The following is a 26,772-nucleotide window of genomic DNA, read 5'->3' on the forward strand; positions in this document are numbered from 1 at the left end:
GATCTTTAATTTATCGGTATATCTTAAAAATGTTCCTGCTTATAATTTTAATATTTAATAATAAGTATTATAATTGATAAATGCGAGAGTAATTATATATGTTGCACATTCAAAGATAAACCACTGAAAAGATTTTATAAAATTTGGTATGATGCATGCTTAAACCCCAAGGAAGTATAGCGAGGGAGAGTAGGCTAATATTCACTACTAAGCTAACAGAAACTAGTATTACATATTTTTACTGCAATATTCGAAGAACTTTTAAATAAAATAAATATTTTGCCTTCTGATAGAGCAAAATATTTATAGCTAACGAACAATTTTAGACGGATAAGTCGTAATATATTAAGTGCATTTAATTTAATAGCTGCTGTATTCCGTATCTGTGGTTCTCCAATATACATTAAATTAGGATTTTTTTTAAATGTGTATAGTATAATAGTACAAAACTGCAAATTCTTATATACTATATTTATAACTAATTGATCTTACCAAATTAAACTACTTTGTATGAACTTAAGACAAATCTGCATTTATAAAGCTATTTTTAAACAATTGATTTTATCATTTTAAATCCATCCAAAGGTAAAAGGTATACTTTCTGAAATTAAAGAAACATTATAACAATGTATTTTATTTATTGTATTTAAATACATAACATCTATATAAGCTAAAGGCGTTTACTAATTTTTAAACATCACTAAGTTTACAGTAAATACTGCAAATCTTGATTATAAATATTACTATAATTTTTATATTTGCAATTCGCAGAAGCAAAGCTGCAAAGTAATGTCAAAAAAATCATTTAATTAACAATAAATATAAAAATGATATTTCATCCCTGCTCTAAAAATGTTAACAATTGTGGTTTTGCAGATTAATTATCAGTTATCACACATTATTTATATAATAAGATTAATTATTATTCTAAGACTTTAAATGGTTGTGAAGTGCAATCAGAGGTGCCTGACGATGTTGTGAAGTACGGAGACACATCAGAGAGATAATTGCGAGGGAGAAGACCAATAAGTAGAGCTATTTTTGCAGCTATTGGTGCTTTTTCTTCATCATCTACTATTGAATCTTGATCCGGCATCACCTGTAAAACAATATGTTTAAACAACACAAGAATTAAAGGCTCCATTGACGTTTTCTAAGGTTATTTAAGAATTAATGTAACATTGGTACAAATTTATAATAACAGAAATAAGACAAACAACTACATTTCTATATTATATATATATATATTATCTCACCTTATCTGCTACATGCTTCTGAATGAGACCATCGGAACCAACATAAAATGTGGAAAAACCATCGTACCACCTGTAAAACAAATAGATTTATTTCTAAACATGCTGATGTAAATTTTGAAAGGAACTAAAACCATAAAATAAGAGCAGGCTCACTAATCCATTGCTGATATTAACTATTTTATGATTATACCAGAGATGGTATGGATATGGAAATTCCATTTATACTAATGACCAATATACTCACAGCTCTTGATCTTGGAAAACCTCCTTCAAGTTCCACAGTTTGTATTTCCAGAACATAAAGAATACTTTAAGACCAGAAATGCCTCTGATTCTCCATCTCATCCTACAAGCAACAACCTATTACATTTATGTTCTATGATATTTATCTAATATACATAGATGTTTTGATTTTCAGTAAAAAAATTAGCAGTTACAGAACTGTTACATTAAAATAATATTTTAGTTTAAAATCATTAAATATATCTCTAAGCAGGCAATAGTAAATATTGGAATTTAAATATTACACAACTTACCTAATAGAAGAATCTTCTGGGTGTGCTGTTATCTTCAATATTTCAAAGTTCACATAAGCAAATTTAATGTGTGCCACTGTCCGCAAAAGTGCTACTTGCTTGACATAGTGGAACAGCCCTCTGAAATCAGTAGCATTCTATAGTAAATACATAAAACAATTACAAGGTTTACTTTTTATTCAACAAATCATGAATAATTTGCTAATTAGACAGAGTAGTCAAACCAGTCAGTAAAAATAAATAAGTTTTACAAAAAAATATTCAAATATAATAAACACAAGAAATTGCATATTTGCCTATTCCAATCAAAGAAGGAGTAAATATAAACAAACCTTTTCTGATAAAAATTTATGCTGATGTTTAAAACATATATTTTATGTGAATCCATAATGATTGTCATAGGTTTTGACCAATGATATCAGATCAAATCAATCAATGACAAGAGTTTTTGTGTCTTTACTTCTCCGGTGGTTGGAATAGGCCCATGCATATTACTAATTTACTTACACAGTGGTCACACCCCTAATATTATTAACAAAAACTAAATTTGGATGATAGATTGAGTAGTCCAATGGCTTTACAAACAAACTTGGCATCTGAAAAGAAAATATTTTCTATTAGAGGCTAATTTTCATTTTACTACCTCCTGTTTTAATTATGACTATTTATTTAATAATGAAAAACAAATTTTGTTTTTTATTATTTAACCAACTAATATACATCATATTAATTTTAGCTATTGCCATTTATTTATTCTAATAAATTTTAATTCATATTGATACATGCCTATGTACTTACAGTATTTGATAAGGTATGAAATATTTTCATTAACTGCTCTTCACTTGGTTTTTCTTGATCACTAGCTTCAGAACTAGTTGGTGACATTTGTGCAGAAGTAGAGGGTCCACTGCAGTATGCAATAGCATCACGTTCAAAGTCCGAAAGGCATGTTGGCTCTATGTCCTGAAACATAGTAGTTAAAATAGATATTTTCATAAGGTGTTTTTCGTTAATTTTATTTTGCATTTAGTGCAAATAAATAAAAGGTTATAAATATTATATCTACCTCATTACATTTTGAGAAGTCAACATCATTCATACTTATTGATGGCATTTGATTTGAATTATAAGAATTTTTCTGTTCTACATAATCATCACAAGTCAAACTTAAAGTTTTCATTCCATCTGTGCAGTAATTCATATAATTTTCTACATTCTCGATAGCTGCATTTGCCTCTTTATTGTCTATGAATATTGGTTTCGACTTTTCGTTTAAGTTTCGGGTTAGGTAACTATCGGCGTTAGGAACTTCTTGAACATAAATGTCGTCGATGGTACTTTCCGTCGTACATTTTGGTGCCACTCGGCAACTAGATATGCGTCTTTTACTAAGAAACTGAAAAATACTCAATAGTATCACATTATTTAACCATAATGACTCGAGGTCAAACACGATATCCTACTTAGCATTATATAGTTATAGTTAGGTTATAATACATATAACTGATTAACTATAACAATGGAAACATAACTATATAAATAAGTTATGAGGAAAATACTCACATCTTCCAGAAACTGTGTTCGCACTGGAATTTTCCGAGACAATCGATTGGAATGATTTTTGGTAGTAACTATTCCATTTATCGGTAGTATTTTATGCGAAAATGTACGTAAACAGATAGCCATTTTCACATTTAATATTTTTACCTAATATTCAGCTATTCGCTAAAGAAATTCGAAATTTTTCGCAATAGAGAAACATAGCTTAACACTCACACCGCACATGACATTTGCGTTTAGTATTTTTCACTAAGGTTAGCTTTATGAAGTTTTACGAAAGCTTAAAAAGTTTTAACTCCTATTTATAATTTTTAAATAAAAAAATATGTTTCGTTATAACAAATTTTAGATAAAGAAGTAGAACTGTGATTACAAAACCTATTTTTTTCTATGTTCTAAGTTTTCAAATCTCATTTGCAAAATTATTGCCGTCTGTACTGCAAATTATAATAATTCTTGTTGTCAATGTCATGTCATCAGACTTCTATGATGGCCTAGTTAGTAGTTAAGGGTGTTTGACGTTTGAAATAAATAAATTGTAGACTTAAGGTGTTAATACTCTCTGTACGAATTATAGTAAAAAACTTGTATAAGTTATTTGTATATAAACAATTTTTTAAATTAAATAAAAAATGAGTATGCAAAAAATTTTACCGAGAGTATATGGACTGCTTGTTTCAAATATAAAGACAGTATGTAGTAGTTTTTTATTATTAAAAATATAAAAAAAATAAGTAATTGCAATGTTTAATTACGACTTCTATCATATCTATCACTATCACTATTTATCACGCAATATAAAATTTTGTTATAATATAACAGAATTTGATATAAAAAAAGTATTTAAAACTAATTAATACCGTTTTTTACATTATATTTGCGTACCAAATACCAAGTATTAATGACATAATTTCGTTAATTTTTTTTAAACCAATTTTTATATATATTAGTAATACTTAAAAATATTTGATTTATTGTATAATATTTTTTCTGTCTTCTAGCCATCATCATGTTGTACCACAGTAAGACTACAGCATAGTAAGAGTGATGTTAACGAGCACAGAGCTAAGGTCATGGCTCGGGGCTTGCCTGAAAAAAAGCCCTTACCCAAAGTTAAGAGTATAATACTGGTTGCTTCTGGAAAAGGAGGTGTTGGAAAGACAACTACAGCTGGTATGTTCTTGTTAGAATTTGAGCTTATTTAGTATTTGATGAGATATTTTTCATACATAAGCAAATAATCCATTTTTTCATTACCCTACAGTGAATCTCGCTTGTGCAATGAAAGTGATAGAACCAGACAAGGAGATAGGACTCCTAGATGCTGATGTGTTTGGTCCATCAGTTCCTCTAATGATGAACATCAGTGGGGAGCCCATGCTGAATGATGATAATCTAATTGAACCCCATATCAACTATGGTGTTAAGTGGTATGTGTGCTATTTAATCTATTCCTCTATAAAAACCTATTTGAGGTATTGCATAACTGTTCCATGTGCTAACATAAATAATCTGAAAAAAATATTGTGATGTAATTGATGTTAAAAGAAACAAATATGTGCAAAATAACACTGTCTGTGCCATTTAAAAATTTAGAACTATTTTTCATGTTTCAAAATTATTAAATAATTGCTTTAATTTTCAATAATTTATAAGGTCTTTATTATAAAATAATCAACCACTCACTATTTGTGTAATTTTAAAGTTAACAAGCATTTTATAAATATAATATACTTTTTTAATTTGAATTGTATACAATTATCAAGAGTAACCTTTGGTATGACCCAAAGCTATTATAATGACCTGTCTGAATGTGTACATGTGTGTGGATATAATAATAAAAATGGAAATTAGATTTTACCTAATATATAAAACTTATATCTTAAATGTGGGATTTCAACTAGTGATATCCACCACTGAAGTGGCCCCACAGTGGCAATTGATATGATGATTTTAATCTACAGCATGTCAATGGGGTTGCTGGTCTCTGGTGAGAATGCAGTTGTTTGGCGCGGCCTAATGGTGATGCAGGCGTTGGAGCGACTTACGAGGAACGTAGCATGGGGTCCACTTGACTGCCTCATAGTAGACACACCTCCTGGTACTGGGGACACCCATCTGTCACTTGCACAGAATCTGCCTATTGATGGTAAGAGAAAATAATTTGTAGTGTAGTTTGTTTTACATTGACTATGAGTTGGGGTTAGATGGTTGACCATTTTAATAATTTTTAGTTAAGTAACTTAAGCTAAAGACCATATTTACTCCATCTAATCAATGTCTTGTCGTTTTAGGAGCAATAGTTGTCACAACACCTCAATCTGCTGCTTTACAAGTTACTAAGAGAGGTGTAAACATGCTTGAAAAACTCAAAGTCCCCATTATTGGACTGGTTGAAAATATGTCACATGCAATCTGTCATAAATGTGGTTCGAAAAACTTTATATTTGGCAATGAAACTAAGCAGACAGCCGATCAGATGGGCCTTAAGATTATTCAGAGCTTTGAAGTGGATTCAAATATGTCTGAATGCATAAACAGTGGGAAACCAGCCATATATGCACTTCCAGACAGCACACATGCAGAGAAGTACAGACAGCTAGCAAACACAGTCTTTAAATATATTTCCAATAAAGATATGGCGGAAGATGAGGCTTCCGAACAGTAGACTCACAAAATATTTACACGTAGTTGTTGAATTATGTTTATTATATTTAAACACTTCACAAATAAATCTGTTATAAAAAAATGTTGTCTTACTTACACAATAATATTATATAATATGGCAAAAACGCAATAGCTTGATAGTCTCGCACAGAAATAGGTTACGAAAAAAAAGGTAGAAGGTATTATGTCATATTTATTGAAAACATTTCATTTATGAATTCGACTATTCTTCACGAGCGTACATTAAAAATAAATAAAAAATACTATAAAAATATTTTTTGTCTTTTTAAATATACTTTAGTAGAAATTAAGTTTACAAGGAAGAATAAAGTGCTATTTGATTAATAACTGTAAAGTCGCGTCTATAGACTTGTCACAACATCAGATACAGACTACATTAAAATTAAATTTTATGTTTTAATTAAAGTTTTTTTTAATTTACAAGTGATCAGTCGATAAGTACAAATATTATTTACATATTTGTCAGATAGTTAATTCGGAATTAAATTAATATATTTGCAACAACAAATTTTGCTCATTTCTGTTTAATGTTTTATTTTTAATATGACTTATATTTTTTTATCAATGAACATAATAACAAGTATAACTTTACAAAAAACGTTTATATGATTTTTAACAACCAAATAATAATATTCTAACCAAAGATTATACATCAAATAGAACAATACACATTTAAAAATAATTGTGCACAATGTACAAATTTAAGATACCATCGTCAATACTATAATCTACTTTTGAAAAGTTCATAGTTACTTATAAACAATTATGTGAATACTTATTGTATAAAATTGAAATAACATTTTAATTCATGTTTGTATTCTAGAAATGGGCTTGTAGTTGCTTATAGGGCAGTCTATTTATAACTTAGCCAAAGTGTTTTGAAAGCTAGAAAAGAGACAATAGATTTAAAAAAAAAGATTTTTTTTATATTAATGTAATAATATATGTGATCATAAAGAATGCATGTAGAATTTATATGAGATAGTTGGAATTTAAAATATGAGATATAAAAAGTCCAATTCGGTAAGTTCTATAGATTTTATAATTCTCAAAATCTTACACATGCTGTATTTCGTTATTTTTTTAATTTATAAAAACAATATAATCTAGCTCCTCAATGCCCTCTGGTGATGAAATAGTCGACACATCTTGGAACTTGCATATTTACATACAAACACCATGACAATATATTCAACGCACCATCAACAATCTTAATTGAATAATATCAAGAGTCTGTGCACAGCGGACTAGGTCCGAGTCACTTCTACCACTTCTTTTTGTGCTCGTCCATACTGACGCCTCCGGGCCCGAGGTACACTATCATCAGGAGACCGCCGATCACTGATAGCGTCTGAAAAGCATTATTTTAATATTTCATGTTTTTGGAAAGACTCACATCAACAGGAGATTACATCTCCTTAAAAATCATAATTGGTTAAAAAAAATTAACATAAATAGTTTGAATATAATTTTATTATGAACCATGGTGGCCCAATGATTCACGTGAATATTAACTATATTTAATATCATTATGAAATATGGCGGGATCAAATCGGCGACTGACTTTTTTATACTTGGGGTGAAGGATAACATCGTGAAGAAACCTGCACGTAACTCTTTAGATTCTGCTACATGTGTTCCCATCACCCAGCACTATACCGGCATATAATGTCACATCACACGCTGTTACTAAATTTTACTTTTATATTATTATTTTTATTTATTTGACATGGAAAGCAACTAGAGTAACTTTATATTATAAAAATATTTACCTGGAAGAAGTCATATTTCAAGAAGTCTCGTAGAGGCTTGTAAGTGGGCACGGCCCACCAGGCGTTGTGGTAAAGGTTGAGCACAGTAAGCACTAACACCAGCATCAAAGCCGACAGCTTAGTGCGGTAGCCCACTGTCACCAGGATCATGAGAATGCTGCCGAGAAGGTCCTGGACGATCTGGACATAGTAAAATTAGAATTAAATATCTTATGTCATTTACTTGAAATTGCAGAATGGACCTTGAAGGAGTATTTTTTTTAATCTAAGCATATAATAAAATTGGAGTGTTTGTTTGTAATATTAAATTAACCAATTTTTGCTAAATGCATATGTATGTACACACTGTACATATACCAAAATAACATTTTTTACAATTTGTGTCTATCTGTCTGTCTGATTGTTCCGGCTAATCTCTCCATCGGCTGAACCGATTTTGTCGGGCCTTTCAATGGCAGATAGCTGATGTAATCAGGAGTTACTTAGGCTACTTTTATTTTAGAATTATATATAAAATAAAAATAAAGTCACGTCATAAAGCCATTTGGATGGAGTAATTAAATCTAATATTAACCCAAGTTTGCAGGCTGTATTCTCTCAGTGGTGTAGGACAACATCCTAAACAAATATACATGTGTCTGAATATATCCAGATCTACGGTTTAATAGTATTGTAAAATTAGCTCTTAAGCCGGTCCATTAGCAAGGGACAACATGGCCGAATGAACTATGTCGAGGCTCCTTGACAATGAACGTCTCGGGGCCTGTTTTTCTAACTTCCTCAATTATATTTTTTTCAACCTACTCTTGTTTTCTTACTTATTTTAAGATACATATTTATATTTTATTAAATTTTATTTAATGACCAGTTTAATGAATAATTTATTTAATTGGTGTATAATTTATTCTATTTAGAATGTAAATAAGACAGCACCACCCACTGGACTGATCGAAGCTATATTCCATTTGAATGAACCGTTCAACAAGATTAAATTTGCATGACAACTACTTTTTAATTAATAATTCATCCTATAGTGTCTTCGAATTCGGTCCCAGGACGAATCGTGTCTCGTAGTTCCGAAAATTTTACCAAATTATCCACTAGACTATCCGAGTCTCGCGTCCCGTAACTTTTAAGTTGAGACTTGCTTGTCAAAATATAAAAATATAGCCTTTCCCAATAAAATAAAACTAATTGACAAAATAAAAAATAAAATCGGACTAGTAGATACTGATATTAGTGCGTTCAAACAAACACAATCTATTTAGCTTTAAAATATTAGTATAAAAGTGCAAATAATAAAACCGTCATATCATACCTGCAGGAACGACACTTCAAATCGTAGCAAAGTTATAAACATGAAGGCTAGAAGTATACGGCCGGCGAGTTGCAGGTAAGTCTTGGGCTTGTTCTCCCCCAGCGAGGGCACTCCCGCGAAGAGGCTGCGGCCTTCCGCTCGCGCCTCCGCCAGCACGAGCAGGAGAGCTCCGATGAGCGCTAAGTTACGCAGCAAGAACTGCATGTCCCATAGTATGCTGTAGGCGAATGTCTGAAAAGAAATCATAAAGTTATATTATTTTGGATGTCCTGAAAAGCTCGTAGCTCGAATTGTTGGGAATTGTATTTATTTGTGGTATTTTTTTATAAGTGCTAAAATTTATAGTAAAAAAATTTTAATGAATTGATTATATATGCGAGATGCTCCCTCTTTTTTTTTATTTCATATTGATTAAGGTTAAATTTCAGATTAATACAGTAATAATAGATTACACCAATTGGTTGAAATACTACGTCGCTGACTTTTTACGTTAAAACGCTTCAAATTATATTCAACCTGGCCTACGTCCATTGAAATAATGTCTATCTGTATTATATATAATTATTATCGTGCTCGGCGGTAACGGAAACTTCTAACCCGAAATCCTCCCAGTCTGAGGAGTAATCATGGTGGATAAAAACAAGCCTTATGCTTAATAGGGGTGTTACATTTAGAGGCTGTTACTTTACTAAGGCCTTTGTATACACATTCCTAAAATTTTAATAATACAAATCCTTAATCACTTGTATTATATGAAGTGATCATACAATACGAGTGATTAAGGAAAATGTTATCATTGAAACAAATATGAATAGGTTTTAAAAAAAATATATTACAAAAAAACTCATTGTAAAAGATTTTTGTTATATTTAATGTTTTTTAATATTTACTCTCCATACGAATGGATTTTTTTACCACAAATAGATAGTTTGTCATGTTATGATAATCATTTACTTATTATACACTTTATCTACGTGCTTCCGATGACTTATGTTGTAAATTATTTGATAAAATAGAACGTGATACGAACTTTATTATGTAAGAAGTTATCAGAAGCGCAGATATAGGATTAACTAATGATTTCAAAACACATTAAATATTAACTAATATATCATTATTCGTAATTTAACTGACGAAAAAACACAAGGGACTTTACATCTTAGAGAGATGGTTAATATTTCTTTATGAGCTTTTGCTATCTGTGGTGGTTGTGACCAATGGCTATATACATTTGTCTGATTATCATTTTTAAATTAAAATAAAAAAAGAAATTGGCGCGAAAAGTTCACATTATTTTAATCGACATCGACAACAGCTGTAATACAATTAGCTGAAGTCATTGTATTTTTTCAAAAACGTGTTGACTTGATGCGCATTTGGCTATGGTCTTATATTTACTTATGAATTTAGGGAATAATTAAACAATTAATTGTCAGTGTGCCAAGTCTGAACAAAACAATGTACTTAAATAGCTCAACGTTAAAACAAAAAAAGATCTACGTATTCAATTTGTTTTTGTGAGCGAACCGGTTTTTCTAATTCGAAGCGTAACAATGCAATCGCATTTGTTTACAGAAACATACTTATAGCAAACAAGAACACATATCTATAACAACGGGAAAACACATAACTAACAGACTTCAAATCAACTTTAACCTTGTACTTATTTGAATAAGTTTTAGAGAAACAAGGAAATAATAAGACAGCGGTTCATGAAGTAACAAGTGCTCTGCGGTATAAAGTTGGCTCATATTGGCGTCGAGAAGGAAATTAATTTTGCCTTTAAGTTATTTAGGGTATCTTGGATCTTCTAATGAAGTGAATACAAGATTTTGGGATTATTCCTTATCTCCGATAAGGTACATTTAAAACGAAATCAGGAAATATGATCGTATTGTTGTCTTCGTTTATTCGCTGTCGCCGTTGTCGGTCGTTTTAGAAGTGGTTATTTTAAAAGGAAACGATTTATTCGGTTTTCGTAATAGCAAGGATTAATATTGAATGAAGGATAAATTGAAAAAATGATTATATATATTTATATTTTAATATAGTTGTGGTAGAAAATAATTTAGTTAACGGAAATATCCTATATTAGCGATATTTTCAAACCTATATTTTGTAATGGACACCATTTTAGAGACCTAAGAATTTTAGTAACAGTAAAAGACAGTTACGTTTTGGCATCTACTTTGGAAAGTGTCCCGACTTATGTACTTTCACTTCGATTACGTTGAAAAAATATGTTACGTATAAATATACTATACAGCGTATATATCGTACATACTAAATATATAAAATTATGAAAATATTGTAAAAATTCGGTACTCAATTATAAGTATTAAGTATTTTTGGCGGGAATACTGGATCTTTGTAATAACGGAATGAAATATCACCTGTAAAACGACGATGAAGAAGAGCATCCCACACGCAATGTCGACCTTTAACCTGCCGAGTACCATGACACAGCCACCCAGCTGTCCCACTAAGTTTACTATCTGAAAATAATAATTAAACACGTCAATAAAATGAAACAAATACCGACAACACACTCCACAAATTTAATTTATTATTTTTTTAGCTTTCGTCCATCGAATTCGACCGCATGTGAAATTGGCTAGTGATAGGCTATGAGTTAAGTCATAATCAGTAATCTCTTTTCCAAATTGGATTGATTTATCTGTATAAATCCATAAAACAAATAATTGTAAAATATGAAACTATACACAAAGTCTAGTTTATTCAAAAAACTTAAATATATTATCTATTTACTTATAGGTCATGAAGATGGTCATTCATACGACAATATTGAAAATTTTCGTAAGTATACAAACTTTTACAAAATTTTATAATATGTACTCTCCATACGAACGGATTTTTTAACCACTAATAGATAGTTTGTGATGTTATGATAATCATTTACTTCTTGTATATTTTATCTACGTGCTTTCGATGACTTATGTTGTAAATTATTTGATAAAATAAAAAACTTTATATCTTTTTTTTAATAAAGAAATTATAAATTATAAGAAACATCTAAATGATTAATGAAAGTAAAAACTGCTTCTAATTCCGGTATGTGGACTTTTATATACGCTGATTAAGAAGAAAACTCGTAGAGCATCAAAACTATTCACAAATACATTGACAAGAATGACACATCTCATTAGAGAGGTACTGTATCAGTTATGTGCGTCTGTGTGTTTTCGAAAATAGACGTAGTGATTCATGAAGAATCTTTAGGTGTATTCATCGGTTAATGATGTCGAATAAAATATTGCCGACCAATACAGGTGTATTATGATATAAACGTATATGTACCCTATGTTGACCCTTATACTACACGTGCGATGCAAGGACTGGTAGCCAGTATTAAATAAAATGTCAAACTTATCAACTACGATAGTAAATATTTTATACTTTTAAGTTATTTCTTTCTTTATTTTAACATCTCGCTATTCTATTTTAATTAAACGGAACAGCCGGAGGTAAATATTGTACCACATTAAACAAGAAAGTTAAACTAATTACTCGTGTTTTGCTAAAGTTATCTACCTATCGACCTTTAAACAATATTTCGTTTATCGTCATGACAATTATAAAAAAAGGAATGAAAAAAAGAACAAGATTTTATTCTTTCATTACCCCCTAAAATGTAAACGTGTAACGTGTGTCTGGCAGCCGCGAATGGAATTCAGTATTTCATGCAGTTGACATATTGACACTAAATAAATGGGATAAGTGCAAGTCGATGACAATGTGTATGAATGTATGCTTAAACATATATGAACTGATATTATAAATGCGAAATTAACTCTGTCTGTATGTATGTTGCTCTTTCATGGTCAAACCATTGAACGGAATTTAATGAAATTTGGCACGTAGCCTTCCTTCGTTGGTCCTTCCTTGGAGTTCAGGCTTGCTTATACCTTACTTTTTATGCATAACATCTTATGAACAAACGTTAAAACGCGAGCGAAATCGCAGGCGATATTTAGTAGTATAAAAATAGTGTTATGCAAAATAATATTCATCCGTTAACGACATTTTTTTACCTCGCTCGACCACTGGTATAGGTCAAGGATAACAACAAAAGCGATTTGCGATTTTTTGGCTTTTAAAAATGTTGACGTTACAATTAATTTCTCATCACCTATGACGACTAAAAATAATAAAATTAAAGTATGTATCGTTTATAATACAACATTAAATTTATTGTTATTGTTTGTATAAAATATACTATAGTTCCTCGTTTCTATCATATACATATATATACACTTGGTTGGCTTTGTTCAAGCCCGTCTGGGCAGGTACCGCCCACTCATCAGCTCTCATCAGATATTCTACCGCCAAACAACAGTACTCAGTGTAACTACAGACTCAAGGGACATAACATCTTAGTGCCCAAGTTTGGTGACGCATTGGTGATGTAAAGAATGGTTAATATTTCTTACAGCACACTTGTCTATGGGCGGTGGTGACCACTTACCATCAGGTGGCCCATATGCTCGTCCGCCAACCTATGCCATAAAAAAACATTCGCAATACAAAGCTATGTCAAAAAAACCTACACTAATCTGAAAACCAAATGTATCATGTCTGAAAGTCAAGGAGTACTAATTCTACGCTGTTTCATTATCTAATATCTACAATATGATCTTGAGTTGAGTAATGTAACTTATTAATGAGATTTTTTTAACAATTAATTTAAATTTAAGAATTGACAAAGTTAAAAATATATATGCGTAACTTTATAATAGAAAGAAAACCTAGACCCAGGAAGAATGTATTTACTTTACGCAGTCTAAAAGTTGGCGTTATAAGATTATCCTCACTTCACGTGTTCTTACAATGATTTATAACGATTCTATTAAATTATCATAATATTGTTGTAAACATATTGTGAAGGAACTATGAATGTACCCACTTTATTAGAAACGTCCCGAAGAGAATCTCGAGCTTTAACATTATAAATAGTCCGGCAGCTCTTTTTTGCATCATGAAAAAAGTTTCAATATCCCTCGCGTGACCCCAAAGTAATATGCCATAAGACGCAACTCTATGAAAATTACCGGCATATACTGGTGGAGCAAAATTAATATCAGTTAGTTGTCTAACTTTTCTAAGTAAGTGTGCTGCGGAGCTGAGCCTTCCTATTAAGGACAATAAATGACACTCCCACTTAAATTAAGAACCTAATGCGTTTTCATACCCAGTAGCGTTGCTTACACTAAGAAACAGGATAAAAAAGTAGGCTTTGTCCTTACTTGGGTTAAGTTTACCCCGTAACTAATGTCATCAAAATTGGTTCAGTGGTTTATCCCTGAAAGCGTAACAGGCAGACAGTCTGAGCTACTTTGCCATATATAATAATAGTATGGACATTTAAATAGTTGCTTCACGCGTTTTCACCAGCGTGAAACCTCGCCCTCGTAGGTAGCGTGATTTAATATAGCCCATGTGTAATATTTCTCAATAAATGGGCTATCTAACGTAATTATAGAATAATAATTTCATTTGTTCATTCAAACAAACAATTCAGCTCTATATAGGTTGTATATATATTTTTATGTCAATATTAGGTTTCGTTCAAGTGCCAGCGAGACGTGGCCCACTTCCTCAATAGAAAGGACAAGTAGACTTTCACTTCTTGTTAGATCAGTTGAGTGGGCGGGACTGCTACTGGTCTACCCTAGGCTTAGGTCTCCAAATGTGTATATAATTTTAATTAAATTTATAATCAATAACGAGGCTAGCAAATAGCTAGATAATAATAACTAGTTACTAAATTATCTGTTATTAAACTGTAATTTGGACAAAATGGTTTTAAATTATACAATATTAATAGCATGTTTGCTTGATAGTTGCTTGATTGGTTTGTCATTCTCTTAAACTCGCTGCGTTTGTTTATACCATTGATCGGAAATATCGATCGACGCGATTGTATTACTAAGAGATCGTGTATGGGCTTAAGATTAACCGAGGCTTTAATCCCAGTACCTGTAGGAAACAGATTACATTCAGGTGTCTGGAAACCCAGAATGTCGGTAAAAAGTTTTGGTAGTAAATTTATATATTGATAATTATTATTGATTGTTTTAAGTGGATAGTCGGCGAGCTTTCCTCGGCGGGGTTGTGAACGTACTTGCTCTTACCTCGCTGTGGAAATCTAGGGTCAGAACTAGTAAAACTTCTTAAAACTTTTTATGTACTAGCTAATTAAAAGTTAAACATCCTTAGATATTATTATGAAAGTTATTCTAAAAGCTATTTGAATAGTGTGATGACATTTGCGATACTAAACCTTTATTCAGTAACACGTTGTGCAAACAATGGTGAAAGAAAATTCTAAAGAAATTTTGTAACTTGTTACAATTGAAATTTTTAAAACAGTTACAAGTTACAAATACCTGTGACACCAATCTTACTTAAATAAATGTTTAATCAGTATAAACGTAACGCATAAGAATAATTTTAAAGGATATCTAATTGTAGGTACGGTATTATTTATGTATGGTAGTCTTAAATGGATGAATTTCATAATTTTACAGTAAAAAAGTAGTAGATAGATTGACTGCAAGACTCCTACATTTTTTCCTATCAGAACACACAAACTTAACTATTATACTTGTATTATATGTGCTCAAACTTGTATTTTTGAAACTAATTAATAGTTTGAGCAAAGTAACAGTGTATAGTGTACTAACTGATACTGATAAGAACTTAGGCTACTGATAATATAGGTCAGTAGGTGAGACATTCAAATCATTTATATATAATTTACATGTAAATCTTTTTTATAGTATTAATAGTTAAGATTATAATTAATAAATAAATACAAGAGAATGCTTGAATAGATATAACATACATCCGTGTGTATATATCGGTACACAATCCGTATATCGTACGGATTTCGGGTACAAATCATTGAACGCGGGTGAATATCAAGATGATCAAATAATAACATTAGTAAATTTGACTAAACACTGCATCCTCATTGGCTTATTAGTCACCTATTGAGACAACGGCTGCCATCGACCAATGAGCATTCAGAAATTCGAAACTGTAAATTTTAGCCTGGTCAGCGTTTCAGAAACTAGATAATAGGCCCTAACACAAGGCACTATTTTGAAATTATTAATACAACTAGTATATCGTGCAGCCTGCACGCGATACTAGTTAAAATAATGAATAATTTCGTACAAAACGAATTCCTATTAATATTTCGTAAAGAAATCTATGGCCTTTCCAATTATATAAGCTAATTTCCTCTATTTTTATTATAAATAACAAAACAATACCGAACAAAATCGCTCTATACGAAATTTCATATGGTATTTTTTACATATTTTAATACAAAATAAATATCAAAGATGAATTTGTTAGCATGTTCCAGATTTATGCAACAACTATTAAACAAACGCATAATTATGCGGTTTCGATATAATCATAAACTAAGTGCAATATCATTAAACACGAAGATAATTATTATGATGGTAAAAATATTGAATGTACAAAGTCTGATCCAAACCTTAACAATTAATAAGGAAAACTGTATTGATCATTTAAATTTCATTTAGTTTTAAATCAATATGTCAATTAATTACCCACAACCTCAAATGATTTATGAGTTTATATTGGTATGTATGGGAATGAGTAAATTGTTTTCCTCTTTAATTTATTTATTTTTCTTTTGAACATACATAAACAAAATATCAAGTTTGCATTAAAAATATAATACTTTAAACATTTTTCTTAGATAACAACAAGTACTTTACCTCTTTTATATTTACAAGAAATGAGCTTAAATACTTGTAGTTACTTGAATAAGGAAAAAACGTTGGTAATTTTAATAGTATTCAGTTCATAGAGCTATGAAAAAATTTATTCTTATAAACAAAATATAAATTATTGTAGAGAAATTGAATTACTTTACTTATTATTTTAATCCTCAAGTATAATTAAATTAAATTATTTTATTTTAATTATGCTTATGAAATCATAAAATACTTTAAGTCGCCTCTTATAAGAACTTTGATCGCCATTTTATAGAATTGCATTAATTGTGAAACTACTATGAGCTTGGAAAGTATATTGTACTGAGAAATACCAACAAGAAACTTACTAAATTTTATCTATGAATGTTCATTTAAATGATTAATAGAAAGGATATATTGACTTTGCAAAGTCAGAAACATTTGTGATATATCGTCGGATTCTCCCATAAATCTTGCCTTAAAAATATTGGCCAGTGTAAGTGTTTTATCTACTTCAAAACAGAAAATGACAGCAGTTTCTGTACCATACATACCATACATACCTTACAAACATCTGTACCATGTAAGTTAAAATAACTACTATAAAGAAATATAAACAAAATATAGAAATGGCTCAGTAGGCACCAATATAAGTTAGTGGTAAGTGTTCTAATTGAACATTTCTATTCTAGTAATCTTAGTAATAAGTAGGAAGATTTTTGCTTGACAATTCTTATAAATACTTATCTCTTAACATCAAAAAATTAAGGATAAATTCTAAAAAGGTTCAAGAGCTTTTCAGACTTACAATGTCTGAAAAGCACTTGATTACGTGATCACAATTAGCCTATACCTATACCATAATGGTACCACTGACATGGAAGTTCCATTTTAATATAATTCGTAGGTTTTGCATGAACATAGACTAACTAACGAAATGATTCTATTAATAATATGATTGCAATAAATTGATAAAACTTATCTTATATAATTATCTACATAGATTATAGATAATGGATAGAAAATAAATTTATCTTTCAGTTTGCAAGTTCTTCTTAGTGGAAACTACAATACTACTAGTAACTTTGTTTGATTTGATACACTGCCAATTTCAAGACTGAGCTACTAGGGTATTTCTCAAAAGAAACATCTATTAACTTATTAAGGGCCTGACTTGTCGAGTCAAAGCCTACAATTATGGTATCTATAGGCTTATAAGCAAATGACTGCTTTCTTAGTTTAATACTATGAAGACACTTATCTATATCAGAGCAGTATAAACTATTGTTTAGTATATTATAAGATATAAACTCACCACAAATATAGTAGCAAGGAATTTCCCACAACCCCAAGACATGTCCATGTAATCTCTCTGTTCAGACCACTGAAACCACATTCTGAGACCATCTTCCAGAAATGTTGATATGAGGCATAACCTGGCAACTGTTGGCAGAACATTCTTGCCTTTTCTGATTACCTGTATGAAAAAAATGATAATAAAGAATGAACAAAGTATACCATATGTTAAACAAAAGTATTTCCTATTAGTGAATGCAATTATAATAAGGAGTAAAATTTCTTTTTTTTTTTTAATTAAATATACAAATAACCATTTAGATTGAAATTGTATTGATATTAATGGATTATTATTGACACTAATAATTATTAATTGTTTTGCCATTAACTATAGTTATTAACTGAGAGAAAGATGAAAAATTGTAATATATACATATTAATCTTACAATTTATGAGTAAAAAATACATTTGAAGAAAAACACATGTTTAATTTAATACCAAAAGTGTTTTAAATTTGTACATATAATAAACATATAATTTTATAGGATTTTGAGAATATCCAGAAATTAACTATCCAAATGTAATTATATAAGGAGAGACAAAAGTGAAAGTAAAATATGTAGATGGTTTAAGTTACTATTAATAATTGTTTAGGCAACTTGTCTTATCAGTTAATCTTTTAACTTATTTATTATAATATGAATATAAATATCTTATTTATTTAGCTAACTGGCTTTGTGCAATTCATTATTTTTTGGATAAAAAAAAATGTTTAATACAAACTACGTTTTTTTACAACTTTAAACGTACTTTTTTAATTTTTAAAACATTTATATATTTTGTTAAGTGAAAAATTTAGTGTTTAGTACATATTTTATTTATAATACCTACATATAAATTAAATTGAAATTTACATAATATTAATTTTAATAAACTGTTAATGGGATTGATTTTAAGATTAACATGATTTCAAAACTAACTAAGACTGTTGAAGTAAAACTTAGAGCGAATCTGTTTAATGAGTCATTCAGTAATACGAATAATTCTTATTCGTAAAAGAAGCAATCACAATTATTACTATATACCTTGCCAACAAGAATATAAGTCCGGTGACGTGACAAAACCTATCTAAAGTACATGTATATATTTATTTTTAAGTTTAAATTGAATCGATGAATACAAAATATTTCTAAAAAATATTTTACCTGGTCTGCCACATCCTCAGCAGTAGAGACATATTCATTAGGAATTTGCATTTTTCACCACAAAATCACTACACTATCATCAATAAGAAATTTCACTGTCGTTGTATTGTACTCGTCGTCGATCTTCGAATGACGTGTGGACAGTTGGATACACTTCCTGTTCATGTAAGCAACATCATGTACAACGACACTTATACACCGAAGTGATTTACGTAACTTTAATGTTTTACTCAAAAATAATTAAAAAATAATATATTGTAAATAAATAAGGTATTATTACTTAATCTGGCATTCAATCTTATTTAAAGAGTAGCATTTGTCGGATGTTTTTATTCGAAAAGCCGTATCCCGTAATTTATGTCAAATTGACAATGACAATGAAAAACTCATGTTTTTTTATATAGCAATTATAATGTTCTCAAGACAATGCTTTTTTCTTTGGTTGTCATACATAAGTACAGATATTTTGGTATATGTTTAAAATTAGATTTTAATTTCATCCATCCATATCCTTCATCACTCATTTACTTCAATAATCATTTTGCCTATTTTAATAGACTCTATGGATTTTATTTTTACTGTCAAGTACTCAAGTGACAACTGACAAGTTGTAGATACTTGGAGAAGTGCTTTTACTGTTTTAAACTCTTTGCTTTGGGTTAGGAAGTGATATTATTTTAGTATTGATATTATAGTGTTCAGTTTATTAATTGTTTATCATCGAATCATCAAAGAGGCAAGCAAAAACAGTTAGAAATACTTTCTAAGTACAAAAGCTTCTTTTTATAAAATTCAATTCATAAAATCGTACTTCTCAGTTATTTAGTTAGTTAATACTTTCGATTGTTTAAATACAATATTATTGTGTATTACAAATATATAACCTAAATTTATTTCAGAAAATGTTGGAAGTTACGTGTAACGATCGTTTAGGCAAAAAAGTAAGAGTCAAATGTAACCCTGATGACACTGTAGGCGATTTGAAGAAACTTATAGCGGCACAAACGGGTACCAGATACGATAAAATTGTCTTGAAGAAATGGTACACAGTTTTCAAGGACCACATCAAACTGTCAGATTGTATCCTTTTTATTTTAATATAATTATATGCACTGTTTTCAAGCTGTAGGTTGTGGATTAGAATAAGGCAAAATTGTAGGTACTACACTACATTTCACTGAGAAGGCTCTACTTGTTTATTTTTTAATAATTGGTTTGGAGTCCATGTCTTTACAAAGAGTTCTAAGCAGTTGAGTTTGTATAGATTTACTGTTAATGGTAATCATTTTTAAGCATATAATTTAAATCATAAGGTAGAATACCTTGTAAATATTATTTTTATTATCTCCTTGAGTGTTCACCAGAATTTATTGACTTGCTAGTGAAGAAGGTTGAAAAAAAATGCTATAATGAATTAGTTAATTTTAAATTGTATTGAATGACAACATTTAAAAATTATCATTATATTTAATTATGAAATTCATGAATTGCTTAACATAATTACAAAACCAAAAGATAACTTGGTTTTATTATTATCTTAAATAATTCTACATAATAGTATATTCAGTTGAATAGACAATTCATTTGGTAATATATCATTTTGTCACAAAATATATTTTAGTTGTACGGTTTTGACTATGAATCCTTTTTTTTAAAAAGGAAAATAGTGACATAAACATTCCTAAATAAAATTTGAAATTTAAAAAATGATATATTATGCTAATCCATCCATCTATCGTATCAAGTGCTGCCTTAATATGACCCATCAAACAACTGAATACTTATGAATGTTAACAGAATAATGCTATCCATCCAGGTTACAGTTGAAATTTTTTATGAAGTATTATGTAAGATATTCAAATGTTAATTTTCTTAGCACATTTTTCAGATGAAATACATGATGGCATGAATTTGGAATTATATTATCAGTAATGAAAATAGTTTTTAATGTTTTTTTTATAAGTAATAATTATTGATGTATTGATAAGTATGTGTAAATAAAAAATAATGATTTAAATAATTGTCTCTTAATTACCTACATTAGGAATATATTATAAACAGACTTTTCATTATTTTAATCACAATCATAATTGCACATTTAAAATATGTTAAAATAATATTTGTATTATTGCTTGAAAGCTGGTGAATATTGTTTTATAATTATGATTTATTGAAAGCATAAAATACATACATATCTCTATCATATGTAGCTCCCTACATATCAATTTGATATAATCCGCGCAATAAGAATAGGATGCGACCTTATTGAACTTAGGCGCGCGTGGTCAGCCTGTCCCAGTTCAATTTAGTTTTTAGTACTTCTTTGGCCAGTAGACATTGCTTATTTGTTAGTGTAGAATTTTGGTTATAACTTGTTACTGATATTTATTAAAAGATAATAATTAATGTCGATGAACATACATCCATATTCCATACACACACTCATATATGTTATGTTATTATTTAAGCATGTCAGTGCTTAAATAATAACATAACATAACAGCTTATCTGGTAAAATTGTATTCCCCTTCGATCATCTTCGTAAAAGAAATATGTATTTTTCGGAACTCGAAAAATACATATTTCACATTATCACGTTCGATCGATAACTGTAATTTTAGATTAATTTTGAGAATGTTCCATCTCATTCAGGTTCTTATTCATAGGGCATCGGTAGCAAATGCAAATTCAGCTGTAGAAATAATTTCGACTTGCCTATACAAATGTGGAAAAGTCGATGCTCCTTAATACATTTACGCTACTGGTTTAAGCAATTAGGTACGCTAATTAGCTTTTAAGCATAAGTGTAGGTATACTGTGATTTATATTAATAATAATAACGGGTTGGCCCTATAAAAGCTATTGTATTTTATCTTTGAAAAAATCTCAATAGCAGCCAATATTTGCTTACACAGTTACATTTCCGTGCTTCCAACTGATCAACCGTAAGTCAAAAGTCAACCCGCTGGGTCTGCTTCTAACGTTTAATATACATTTCTATAGTTATACTATATAATTTCCTTTGGGTTTTTTTGTGCACATACACTATTTTTTAAGCGTGGGTGAACTAAAGTCGACTTAAGTAGATGGCCCAGTGTTACAAGACGTGAATCTTAACCAATGATTCTGAGTTCAAAACCAGGGTAACCACCACTGTATTAAATTTGTACTAAGTTTTTGCTCTTTCACGGCTAAACCAAACAACTGAATTTAAAGAAGCAAGCTTGTACTCGAAGGAAGGTTATATAAGATACGTTTTTAAGATTTTTAATACCTAACGACTAAATCTAAAACTAATTTTGTATGTATTACATCTTGTGTTTGGCGGTGAAAGAAAATATATAATAATATCGATAATGAGAATCTATCCCCCATAGAAGCAATATTGTGGAGTAAGCTCCAAACCTTCTTCTGAAAAGGAAGAGGAAGCCTTTGCCCAACTATGGGACGTTACTTCACTTTACATCGATTTAACAATTCGAAAAAACCAAGGTAAGAGCCGGTATTCTAACGATTATCTTGTGATGAGATTATCACAGACAAAAATAAAGTTAACAATATCAAATCACTTTAATATTAATAATAGTCACTATAGTCTATAATAATTCTGCTCTGAATTCGAAATTGAATTCTTTATAGGGTTCAAGAGAATTTCGTAATAATCGAAAAATCATATCTTTTAAATATAAGTAATGTATATATACGCATTTAGTATTAATTAAAAATGAATTTCTTAGATTCAAAAACAGAATTGTTGACGTTACATTAATTAATAAGTTTATTTAATTCATACAATGGTAGGTTTTCAGTAGAATAGAAATTTGTTTAGTAAAAATAGGGCAACACTTGCAATAAATCGTCACTCACTATGCACGTCATGAAAGCTATTTGTTGCACGTTAACGTAACTTGGTTGGGTTCTTTTGGAGGCAAAACATTATAAAGCTTACCATAGCGCTTTCAATTGTGACATAGTTTTCATCTCAGTTTATACGATAAGTATTAGTAATTTAGTTATAGTTAAAATGTCTGAAGTTGAAGGTATGTTTCGTCTGATGCTTTCGTTTATGCGAGTCGACAATTTTTTATTAACAATTTGCATTTTCAGAATACAATCAACAAAAACCCGTAAAGACAAGCAAGCAGCATAACGTATTACCAATATGGGGTAATGAACAAACTATGAATCTGAACCCTTTAATATTAGCGAATATTCAAGGTTCTAGCTACTTCAAAGGTAGGTAAGCAAACAAAACAACACCAAGGAGTATGGATCACAATCATTTCCTTAATTTACATCCTTTCTTTCCTTTTACATCGTCGTCATTATTTTAATATTGTTAAACAATAAATTAAAGTATGCTATTGTCTCCAGTGCATCTGTTCAAGTTGAAGACATATCATGAAGTTGTTGATGAGATCTACTATCAAGTGAAGCACTTGGAGCCGTGGGAGCGCGGAAGTCGCAAGACGGCGGGTCAAACTGGCATGTGTGGCGGCGTGAGTATGTTATTAAAACAGTGATTTGATAAAGCTACTATTTTATTAATAATAATTAGTTTCATTTCAGTTTTCTCAGTAACTTTGAGAATGTATTGCAATTTTATCAAATTTAATGTTGTTTTAATTCTTTGATATTTAACATAGGTCAGAGGTGTTGGTGCAGGTGGCATTGTGTCCACTGCATTTTGCTTACTGTACAAGTTATACACCCTGAGGCTGACACGAAAACAAGTTAACGGCTTACTGCAACACACCGATTCACCATACATCAGAGCACTTGGTAGGTATGATGAGCAAAAATATTTAATTATGACCACTGATGTTGTTTGACAATACTTATGAATTGATTTGTATACCAGTGTCCTAACTGCTTTGGAACTTTTTCATCATAGGGAATAAAATTATGTTGACAATTTTATAATCCATGGGAGATGGTTTTAAACTATGTAAAGTAGTCAAAGCCAAAATTAAAAAAAATTATTTAGGGAAGTTCAAAAAGGGGTTATTGACCCCATGACAAAGCCTGGGTGACAAATGTTTAATCTGACCATATCTACGTTCTTTCATAATTATATGTTCTATTTCAATGGGAAATTTCAATAAATGCAATAGCTACTCTATGCCATTTTCACAACAGTATTTTTCATGCTTATAATACATATATACAATATTTACTAATAGGTCTTTAAAAAATTTAAAAAAGCCTAAGGACTTAAACCAGATGTTTATTCATGTATAGTTTTATGCTTCTGTAAAAGTATAAAACAAAGTAACTTTCTGTGTTTACATGTATATCTGTTTTTTTCTTCTTCCTCCACTTGATGGATTTTGATATTTTTTTGTCTAATAGATGTTTGTTAAATGAGGAAGGTATGTACTTTGTATATTGTTTTTGTACACTGTGAAACTATGTTCTAGAAAATTGTTGGTTTTTAAAAGGTCTACTGAACATCTCATAGCCTTATAAGTTACTCAAGTAGTACATGAGGTACTCAAGTATTCATTGCAAATGTGAAATATAATTTTTTGATTTACTTTCTACGTAAAATGCATAATATATAAACTAAGTTATTTTTCAGAGTTCACAATTATGTTCTTATATATTTCAGACAAAAACGATTTTTATTTCAATTCTATTAAGTGTGTATAACTTAAGCTATTGTTATTGTCATCAGGATTTATGTATATTCGGTATACCCAGCCCCCAGCAGACCTCTTTGACTGGTATGCAGACTACTTAGATGATGAGGAAGAAGTGGATCCCCGTGCCGGCGGTGGAGGTTCCACAACTATGGGTGCCATTGTACGACAAATGCTTATCAAACTAGACTGGTTTAGCACACTGTTTCCGAGAATACCTGTGCCAATTCAGAAGCAAATTGAGCAGAAGTAGGTATTTAAACAATATTTGAGACACTTCTTGATCTCTTAATAATAAAAACTGATATAATAAGATATATTATATTATGTGATTGTTATATTAAAAGTAATATTAAGTTTTTGATTTAAAATTATTAACTAAAAATTATTTAATTTAGTCTATTCAGAAATATATCAAAAAGTTGTTTCCATGGACAATAGGTGAAGTTCAATTTAAAACTGATATTAAAAGTTTGCATAACAACTAATTTTTGCTTTCTTGTTTCAGAGTTAAATGATATTAAAATATTATAATTATATTGTTTTATCTCTTATTTTTATTTTCGATTTGTTATTTTGTCATGCTTTGGTTTTCATTGGTAATCTAACAACCCCACAGGCAACGATATAATAAGTCGAGAGACAAAATTTATATCATGACTGCTCCTTTAAATCTGTAGCTCGATATTTTGCGGCCACCGTATTGTGAAAATCTGTTTCACGTAATGTTTACTATAGGGCGACGTAATTCGCAATCAATCGTAAAACCGTAACTGTGAAATAGTAAATTGTAGATAGATATTTATCTAATTATTCAATTTTCTAATAAAGATTAGCAGAGCACAACCGACAGAGCAACGCTACAAATACAAAGCCTGCTGCCAACTATCGCGGCGGCAACAGCAACAACAATGCCAATACAAATTACAACACGGGGCGAATGGATTCAGATCGCCGTGAACATGATGATCGCGATCGACGTGATTATGGAGAAGGTGACAGGTAAATCGTAAATTTGATTCATATCTTTTGTAAAGGTATCAAACATTTCAAATAGAGCGAGTTAATAGCTTAAATTAAATATTGTATGCTATGGTATTAAATATTAATAGAATTAAACCACTTCACATACTTCGTAGATATGTTATGTATACATATGATTAATTATTACAGACATGCCAAAGACAGACCGCCAAGGCGCGATGAGAGGGACAGAGAACGCGACAGGGACCGCGACCGTGAACGTGACAGAGACAGGCGCGATCGTGAACGTGACCATAATCGTGATCGTCATCGTGAACGATCGCGTTCTAGAGATCGTCACCAAGACAAAGCTCGTGACCGACATCGTCAGAGATCACGCTCCAGAGATCGACGTTATAGATAATATTATAAGGTCCTAAACGCCTATATAATTGTTTACGATTTGTGTATTTGACAATTAATTAAATTTAGTAATAATGTTAAGTGTAGTTTTATTGTAAAAATTTTACTTTAATCGAGTGGCTAAAAATTTCAGTAAAAGTGTACAATATGTTACCAGATATGATTTAAATAAAAATACATTTAATATTGTAAAAAAAATATTGCGACTGTTTTCAATGACAATATATTAATGTATAATTTTAACTTATTTATGTCCCCTAGTAATATTAGCAGAACAGAAAATTAACATTTCTCACAATCGATATATTAGTATTGAACAATTGAAACATATATACAAAAATATAGAGATGAGTTGAAAT

At 30.1% G+C, this 26,772-nt stretch overlaps 5 protein-coding genes across 9 annotated transcripts; 3 read left to right on the plus strand and 2 right to left on the minus strand.

The window, feature by feature from the left end:
• Positions 1 to 651: 651 nt before the first annotated feature.
• Positions 652 to 3,595, minus strand: LOC125070511. Its single transcript, XM_047680409.1, has 8 exons — positions 3,356 to 3,595; positions 2,859 to 3,188; positions 2,591 to 2,755; positions 2,300 to 2,388; positions 1,793 to 1,912; positions 1,501 to 1,602; positions 1,257 to 1,326; positions 652 to 1,099 (listed from the first exon to the last, which is right to left on the minus strand). The coding sequence occupies exons 1-8, from the start codon at positions 3,476 to 3,478 to the stop codon at positions 923 to 925; spliced, it is 1,176 nt and encodes a 391-aa protein (XP_047536365.1). The 5' UTR covers positions 3,479 to 3,595; the 3' UTR covers positions 652 to 922.
• Positions 3,596 to 3,842: 247 nt separating this feature from the next.
• LOC125071965 (iron-sulfur protein NUBPL) lies at positions 3,843 to 6,133 on the plus strand. The gene is made up of 5 exons (XM_047682419.1): positions 3,843 to 4,044; positions 4,354 to 4,525; positions 4,617 to 4,782; positions 5,317 to 5,501; positions 5,647 to 6,133. The coding sequence occupies exons 1-5, from the start codon at positions 3,985 to 3,987 to the stop codon at positions 6,018 to 6,020; spliced, it is 957 nt and encodes a 318-aa protein (XP_047538375.1). The 5' UTR covers positions 3,843 to 3,984; the 3' UTR covers positions 6,021 to 6,133.
• A 61-nt stretch (positions 6,134 to 6,194) lies between these two features.
• LOC125071974 (surfeit locus protein 4 homolog) lies at positions 6,195 to 19,559 on the minus strand. The gene is made up of 6 exons (XM_047682428.1): positions 19,386 to 19,559; positions 18,200 to 18,361; positions 11,524 to 11,625; positions 9,131 to 9,361; positions 7,813 to 7,992; positions 6,195 to 7,391 (listed from the first exon to the last, which is right to left on the minus strand). The coding sequence occupies exons 1-6, from the start codon at positions 19,434 to 19,436 to the stop codon at positions 7,305 to 7,307; spliced, it is 813 nt and encodes a 270-aa protein (XP_047538384.1). The 5' UTR covers positions 19,437 to 19,559; the 3' UTR covers positions 6,195 to 7,304.
• A 347-nt stretch (positions 19,560 to 19,906) lies between these two features.
• LOC125073003 (ubiquitin-like protein 5) lies at positions 19,907 to 21,405 on the plus strand. 5 transcript variants are annotated; one of them, XM_047683689.1, is made up of 3 exons: positions 19,907 to 20,043; positions 20,285 to 20,465; positions 21,274 to 21,405. In XM_047683689.1, exons 2-3 carry the CDS (start codon positions 20,288 to 20,290, stop codon positions 21,315 to 21,317), a joined length of 222 nt encoding a protein of 73 aa, XP_047539645.1. In that variant the 5' UTR covers positions 19,907 to 20,043; positions 20,285 to 20,287; the 3' UTR covers positions 21,318 to 21,405. The 5 variants fall into 5 exon arrangements, with proteins under 5 accessions (XP_047539645.1, XP_047539636.1, XP_047539627.1 ...); XM_047683680.1 differs by having other exon boundaries at positions 19,965 to 20,134; XM_047683671.1 differs by having other exon boundaries at positions 19,966 to 20,210.
• Positions 21,406 to 23,260: 1,855 nt separating this feature from the next.
• LOC125071310 (pre-mRNA-splicing factor 38B-like) lies at positions 23,261 to 26,494 on the plus strand. The gene is made up of 7 exons (XM_047681507.1): positions 23,261 to 23,425; positions 23,493 to 23,621; positions 23,760 to 23,884; positions 24,032 to 24,167; positions 25,063 to 25,276; positions 25,859 to 26,029; positions 26,201 to 26,494. The coding sequence occupies exons 1-7, from the start codon at positions 23,410 to 23,412 to the stop codon at positions 26,412 to 26,414; spliced, it is 1,005 nt and encodes a 334-aa protein (XP_047537463.1). The 5' UTR covers positions 23,261 to 23,409; the 3' UTR covers positions 26,415 to 26,494.
• The last annotated feature ends 278 nt before the right edge of the window (positions 26,495 to 26,772 follow it).

Source organism: Vanessa atalanta, chromosome 2 (assembly GCF_905147765.1).
Source record: "Vanessa atalanta chromosome 2, ilVanAtal1.2, whole genome shotgun sequence".
Lineage (NCBI taxonomy): Eukaryota > Metazoa > Arthropoda > Insecta > Lepidoptera > Nymphalidae > Vanessa > Vanessa atalanta.